Source organism: Trichosurus vulpecula, chromosome 3 (assembly GCF_011100635.1).
Source record: "Trichosurus vulpecula isolate mTriVul1 chromosome 3, mTriVul1.pri, whole genome shotgun sequence".
NCBI classification, from domain to species: Eukaryota; Metazoa; Chordata; class Mammalia; order Diprotodontia; family Phalangeridae; genus Trichosurus; species Trichosurus vulpecula.
Genome location: NC_050575.1, coordinates 417,609,204 through 417,616,365, shown reverse-complemented (window position 1 = coordinate 417,616,365; position 7,162 = coordinate 417,609,204). Strand labels below are relative to the sequence as shown.

General features: G+C 56.4%; 1 protein-coding gene across 2 annotated transcripts; it reads left to right on the top strand.

Annotated features, from left to right (window-relative positions):
- The first annotated feature begins 561 nt into the window (after nt 1-561).
- Nucleotides 562-5,931, top strand: LRATD1 (LRAT domain containing 1). 2 transcript variants are annotated; one of them, XM_036748078.1, is made up of 2 exons: nt 562-883; nt 2,356-5,931. In XM_036748078.1, the coding sequence occupies exon 2, from the start codon at nt 2,380-2,382 to the stop codon at nt 3,337-3,339; it is 960 nt and encodes a 319-aa protein (XP_036603973.1). In that variant the 5' UTR covers nt 562-883; nt 2,356-2,379; the 3' UTR covers nt 3,340-5,931. The 2 variants fall into 2 exon arrangements, with proteins under 2 accessions (XP_036603973.1, XP_036603972.1); XM_036748077.1 differs by lacking the exon at nt 562-883 and adding an exon at nt 1,875-1,967.
- Nucleotides 5,932-7,162: the final 1,231 nt, after the last annotated feature.

Here is a 7,162-nt window from a genome sequence, read left to right as displayed (position 1 = left end):
CAGTCCGCCTCTCCACTCACCTCAGGCTGGGCCTCAGTTAGGGGAGGAGAAGGAGACGCCGGCATGTGGGCGTGCGTGCGTGCAGGCGTGTCAGTGTGTGTGCATGAGAGAGTATGCGTGTGTGTCAGCGTACATGCATGGAAGAGTGTGCGAGTGGAGGCATGTCGGTGTGTGTGCATGGGTGAGTATGCGTGTGTGTCAGTGGGGGAGTATGTGCAGGAGTCCCAGAGTGTGTGTACATGACTGAGTGTGCACGCGCCTGGCCGGGGGGAGGCAAGAGGCCAGCAAGGACCCAGCGAGCCGCTGGCAGCCCTGCCCAGCGCTGCCCGGCCACGATTGACACCCTCCGGGGCCGCCCCCTGCTCGGGGAGGGGGGGAAGGGGGGCGCTGCAGCCAATGAGCGCCGGGTGGGGCGGGGCGCTCTCCGTGGAGCGGGGGCCGTGGGTACTTAGGCAGGCGGCCGCTGTCGGGGGGAGCCCAGAGCGGAGCCGAACGGGCTGGGCAGGGCTGAGCCGAGGGTGGCTAGCGCAGCAGCTCCTCCAGGAGCCGGGGATCCATCTGGGGGGCCCGAGCCGAAGCCCGAGCCCAAGGCGGCGGCGGCGGCGGCGGAAGCCGCCTGCTCCGGGGGCGGCGTAGGGACCGCTTGGGGTCCCGCGGGGCTGCCAACTCCTCCGAGCCCCGCGACCGAACAGAGCACAGCCGAGCCGAGCCGAGCCCTTTCTGCGGAGCCAGCGAGCTAGAGCGCGCAGCGCACGGCGCGGAGCATCCCCGCGGTGCGCTGCCAGCACCCCCTGGAGTCGCCGGGGACTCTCCCGCCGCCCCCATGGGGCCAAGGAGACTTTGAAGGAGTTTGGGGCTTGCTTCGGGAGCAGGGAAGCCACCGGTACGAGACCACGCGGCGTTCCTTTCCTTCGGGGCTATCCCCTTCCCCCGCTCCCAGTCTCCGGCTTGCCTCTCCGGACCGGGTGGCGTATTTCTGCGGGGTGCCTGCTGCGCCGGGGATGATGGCTTCTCCCGCCCCTGCCTCCTCCTGCCTTTGTGCAGCTGCTCCTCCTCCCCCTTCTCTCCCGCTCCCCGCTAGCTTTCTTCGAGGCTGGAGAGGCGAGGAGGGGGCGAGCCGGGATCAGCCTCGTCCTGTGGCTGCCGCGGCAGCAACCCGAGGACAGGTGGGGGGGGGGGGCGCAGCTGGCTCGAGTGCATCTGGAGACCGTGGGCCAGGGAGATTCCAATCCCAGCCCTGCCACCTACCGGTTGTGTGACCTTGGGTTGGTCATTTACACTTACCGGACCTCAGTCCCTCCCCCTCCTTCAAATTGGGGAGGGGGATTAGAGGATCTCCAAGATCCCTTGCAGCGCTAAATCTTTTGATCCTTCGCTGTCCATTTTTAGTTATTAACTGAGGGAAGGTAGGTGTATCTGTGTCTGTGCCTGTGTGGACTCGGGGATGTTTTCGAGAGCTCGCCATGAAACACTAGAATTTGCTGTATTGAAGAAATAGGCAAAAGAAGTAAGGGTGTGTGTGTGCGTGTGTGTGTGTGTGTGTGTGTGCGTGTGTGTGTAACACAGGGAGACTCGGCAGGACTCCCAAGCAGCGCGCTCTGCGCTGAGCTGCTCTGAGAGGCGCGGGGATCCCCGTCGTCACTGTCTTTTCTCTAGGCCCTCGGGACCCAGAGACTTCTTTCCTGGGCACCCCTGCCCTCTCTGCCAGGCCCTGGACTCCTCCCACCTAAAGGCCAGCCTCCTCAGAGCCACTGCTAGCTTCCCGCTCCCCCCACCCCACCCCCATCCCTCTGCAGCCTGGACAAATTGGAGAGCTGCGCCCAGGAGCCCTCATCCTTCTTTGGGCGCTGGGCACGTCCTGGGATGGGGGGCGCCGAGGCTAGGCTGGGCAGAATAGGGACCTCGCCTCTGTGCTTCCGTTCCTCCGCCCAGCCTCGCTCCATATGGCCCAGACTGACAGGGCTGAGGTAGGCGAGTAAGGAGAAGGCTGGCCCCAAGGAGGCTGAAGGGAGGCGGTTCCAGAAAGTGCTAGACTAGGCTGGGTTGAATAGTCGGGGACCGGGGCGGGCTGGGGAGGGCGAGGCACCCGCAGGCCTGACCCCTGGGAGAGTGCATAGGGCCTGAACGAGCTTCGTCCCCCAGGCAGCCCTGGGCAAACTTGTGCCTCCAGGACCCGCAGGAAGAGAGGAATTTGTTCCCCTTCTCGCAAGCGGAAGGGCGGGCGAGCGGTTCGGGTGGGCTTCGGATGGGTGGCCACCTCCTGTTCTTACGGCTTTTTCTCTTGCCTCCTCCTCCTCCTCCTTACTGTCTTTCTTCCCTGGATCCGGGACTGGCTCCTCCGTGCCCCGCGCCCAGCTCCCCGGCATCGGCCTGTTCTTGATGGGAAACCAACTGGACCGGATCACCCACCTGAGCTATAGCGAGTTGCCCACCGGGGACCCGTCGGGCATCGAGCAGGACGAGCTGCGGGTTGGGGTCGCCTACTTCTTCTCCGATGAGGAGGAGGACGTGGATGAGCGAGGCCAGCCGGACAAGTACGGCGTAAAGGGGCCCCCAGGCAGTGGTGGCGGCGGTGGCGGCGACGCCGACGGTGACGGCGGGGGCAGTCCAGGCCCTGGGACGCCCACCCACCACCCGCACCACCTGGTGCACCAGCTGGTGCTACACGAAGCCCAGTGTTCCGCCTTCCGTGGGCCCGAATGCATCTTCTCCAAGGGAGGTGGGGGCTCCGGCGGGGGCGCCGGGGACCTGGGGGTCTACGCCGTGACTGCCCTGCCCGCCCTCTGCCAGCCCGGCGACCTGGTGGAGCTGCTGTGGCTGCGGCCGCCCGCCGCCGCCGCCGCAGGGGAGCCCCCCGGGTCTGCGGCCCCGCCGCCGCCGCCCCCGCACTGGGCAGTCTACGTGGGCGGCGGCCAGGTCATCCACCTGCACCGGGGCGAGATTCGCCAGGACAGCTTGTACGAGGCGGGCGCTGCCAACGTGGGCAGAGTGGTGAGTAACTGGTACCGCTATCGGCCCCTGGTGGCCGAGCTGGTGGTGCAGAACGCCTGCGGCCACCTGGGCCTCAAGAGCCCCGACGTGTGCTGGACCAACTCTGAGAGCTTCGCAGCCTGGTGCCGCTTCGGCAAGCGCGAGTTCAAGGCTGGCGGCGAACTGCCCGCGGGCAGCCAGCCCCCGCAACTGCAGTACTATCTAAAGGTGCACCTGGGGGACGGCAAAGTGCACACCGCCAGGTTCCACAGTCTAGAGGACCTCATCCGCGAGAAGCGGCGCCTGGACGCCAGCGGCACGCTTCGGGTCATCAAGGAGCTGGCTGCCCTGGTAGATGGCAAAGAGTAGCCCGGGACCCGCCGCTGCCTCTCTCTTTTCTGTCCCTCCCCCCACCCTTTCCCTTTCCCTTTCCCCTTCCCCTTTCTTCACCTATTCTCCTTCCTCTCCTTCCCCCCTTTACTTTTCCAAATCGGTGGAAACCTTCTCTTTGTAACTCAACTCCACCCCTCCCTAACTTCAACAGGCCCACTGTGTTGGCCACACATTGCGAGGGATGGGCAAATGTGGGGTCTTGCTCCTCAGACATTTAGACCCTTTGGGGAAATCGCTGAGGTAGAAGGAGCCATCTGGAGGAGAAGGGAGGGAGAGTTGAGGGTCCAGGCCTTAAGGAGGGGGATCCTCTCTCAGATTTAGGGACCAGTAGCATGTGCGGAGGGTGAGAAGTCGGGGCTCCAGGCTGAGTGAGGCCCTTTGCAGTTGGAGGATCAACAATGAAAGGTTACTGGGTACACCCAACTGTTCCCACATCCCTTCCCCTCTTCCAAGTGGGGACTGTGCTCCCTCTGCCTCAGGAACACAACCCCTACAGAGGAGGGGAGGAGGGGATCTGACTGAGAACCTCAGCTAGATCACCAGGCTTCCTTCTGGAGTTCAGTGTCCTTGAGTTTGGAGGTTTTCTTAAAAAAGAATGACCTCGCTCTCCTGAGCTCCTGTGAATAATTCCACGGGAAGCCACTTGGGGACCCAGGTAAAGTGCAGTCCAGATTCTGCCAACTCTGCCCTAGCCCTCTGGCCTCAGACCTCTTTGGCTTCTGGAGAGTGCTGGATTCTCGGGCTGCTCTCCCAGTTCCCCATCTTCCTGCAGAGGTGTCATCCACCCCCGGAATTCCTGTGGGCCTCAGGTGGTGTTGGTGGTGTTGGTGGTGGTGGTGCTCAGCTGCTGGCTGGGAACTGAGGAGCCTGGTCCACCTACCCTGGGCACAGGCAACCAGGTAGGCGAGATCTTGCCCCCAGGAAAGGGAGAGGGTGACCCCTCCTGGCAAACCTTATAAGAGCAGCTAGATCCCCTCCTTTAAGGCTCTATTTCAAACCCTGGCCCACCTAGGTAGAAGGAGAGGGAGGCAAGTACCAACTGCCCAGGGTTGCCCAGGCAGCAGAAGGGAAACCAGCACATCATACCCGGGTAACTTGGTTTGACTTTGCTAAAACATCTGAGTCATTGGGACAATGGGCAAAGTTTAAAGGAAAAAAAAAAGAAACGAAAACACAGCCAGAACAATTTTCCAATTATGTCAACAAAGCCGATCACGTTGATGTTTTATTGAAGTATTTTAGGGACCTGCTAATAAAATTTCAAATTGAAATTTTTCTTTTCATGGCTTGAATCCATGATGGTTTAAATAACCAGGGGCCGTAAAGAGGAGACTTGTAGCTAAGAGCTTAGCTAACATTGCCTTTCACCAGATTTTGTTCTCAAATCTTCTGAGAATTGTTTCTTGAATACTGTAGTTTTATTTTTGTCTTTTGACAGCAGCCCTAGGATAGGTGAAGTCTCTAACCAGCAGGTAGATTGGACTGAATTTCTCTCAGTTCCAAGGTTGTTTTTAAATTAGCTTATGGAAAATGGCTAATAGGTTTCTCTTTCCTTCTGCTGTTTTCTGTTTGTCATGCCCCCCCCCCCCCCCGCACACACACACCTCATTCTTCTGGTAACCTGCTTCCACTTCTTAATTTCCCCCCTTTTTATTTGCCCTCATGAATCTAGAGTGGGCCAAATCACTGCCCTTGCAAAGAGAAAAAGATAGATGCTGACAGAGAAACAGAGACAGCCACAGAGAGACAGAGACAGAAGGGAGAACAGCAAGTGGGCTGGGTCCAGGTCTTGTTCCAGGAATCCAGGTGGGGTGTGGGTTTGCAGCTTCCCCCCACTGTCCCTGCATCACCAGTCTGACTGGCTCTGACTCACACTGTACAAGAAACACCCCCAGCATCTCCTGCCCTCACCAAAGAATCTGTCACCAAAATAGAGCTGGGGTGTGTTGGACCAATTGTCTCAGGCGATGACAAATCAGATTGACAGCTTTGATCTGGCCAGCCAGCAGCCACCCCGTTGGCCTGGGCTCTTTGACCCCAGGAGGTGCTTAACAGACATTCGAATTGCAAAATTTCAAGAGGGAATAAGCAGGGATGCTGAGGATGGGAAAGCCTTTTTGTTCATTTTTTTCCCTCTCAGTTTTCCTCCTGAATTTATCTCTTGTCTAATCCTAATTCTCAGGATCAAAAAGTAAGAGTATTGTGATATATGTTCCGTGTTGTCCTGGTGTTTACCACTTCCCCATGAGGTCATTTCTAAAACCATGGAAAGCACATATGTCTTTGTTTAAGAGAAAGGAAGGGAGGAAGGAAGGAAGGAAGGAAGGAAGGAAGGAAGGAAGGAAGGAAGGAAGGAAAAAACATGCAAAAAAGCCTATTCATAGTGACTAACTTAATTTTTGATGTCAGCAGCCCCCCAAAGCTTCATTTTGCCTTAGCCACCACCATACCCTTTTCCCAGTACCAGGATGGCATATGCTTAATCCCCATTCCTCTTACTGGATATGTTGCACCCTTGCTGATAACTGTATCTTAGCTCCCTACTCTTATTAAATACCATCTAAAGTATTTGTCCCTGAGGCTGCCTCCTTCTGAGTTTCCTCATCTTTGACTTTTTTCCTCTTCCCTACACTCAGAGGACAGGAGTCCACAGGAGCCACCAGACACATGAAAGAGTCAGCCTCTCTTTGGATATTAACACGGGGTTTTGGTTCTGCTAAGGGGCTGGGCTCTTGAACCCAGTGATTTCCAATGGAAGGGCCCAGGCTGGGGTATGGGAAGTGGGGGGATGCTCCACAGTTTTATATTTGCCGATATGAGGTTGGTAATAAAGATGTTGGTTTGTCAGTTAATGCAGTGTTTGTTACTCCCAGGGGGCCCTGGAAGGCACTCTGGGGGCCCAGGGGAATGGCTGTAAAGGGCTGCTGCTCAGCTGCCCAGGTGGGCAGTTCCTGGTGAATGAGGATGTTGTTTAAACATCCATTGGCTTGTTCCATGACCTTAATCAGTGATGCTGGAATGGTTTTCATTACATTGCGTTAAGGAGAAAACATGATATTTGCAAATTGGGATTCTGATAATATTGTCTAATAATTGTCATTCAAGGGAAAGAGCCCTGACTTTGGATTCAGGAGACCCAGGTTCAAAGGTGGCCAACGTTCCTTCCTACCTTTGTGACCTTGAACAAGTCATTGATGTTCTCTGGCCTCAGTTTCCTCATCTGTAAGGTGACAAGATTAGATTAGAGGATGTAGAAGGCCCCTTCTGCCTGGTCACCTCTGGCCCTGTGACCTGTGTTCATTTCATTGTGCAATCATGAACAGGACCTAACCCCCTGGCCTTAGGTTTTCTCATCTGTAACAGGTAGCTGGATGAGGTATCCCCTAAACCCCTCTGACTTCTTAATCCTATCTCCCCATAATGGTAAAATTCCTTAAGGATGAGAGAGGTGCCTTTAAGTGGAAAGGGTTGGCCCTGGAGATCTATTGAAAAACCCTCCTTTCCATGCCAAGGTAAGGAGGCAACTCTGGATGACGAGTGGTGCATATACCATCAGATTTGATTAATGCAGTGGTTTGGCTAAGCTGCTTTTTAAAAAGTCTTTCTTCTTTGAAACTTTAGTTTTTACTATAAGGGATGGGTTTGTGGAGAAGAGGAGGGGGAGGAGAGGAATGCATTTAGAGATGAATGTGGTTCTAAAACAAAAAAAAAAAAAAACAGCAAAAACAGATAAAAATGGGTAAGCCCAAGACTTTCCATCAGGAGAGACCTTTAATCATGAGAAAGGAAGGTCATCTTT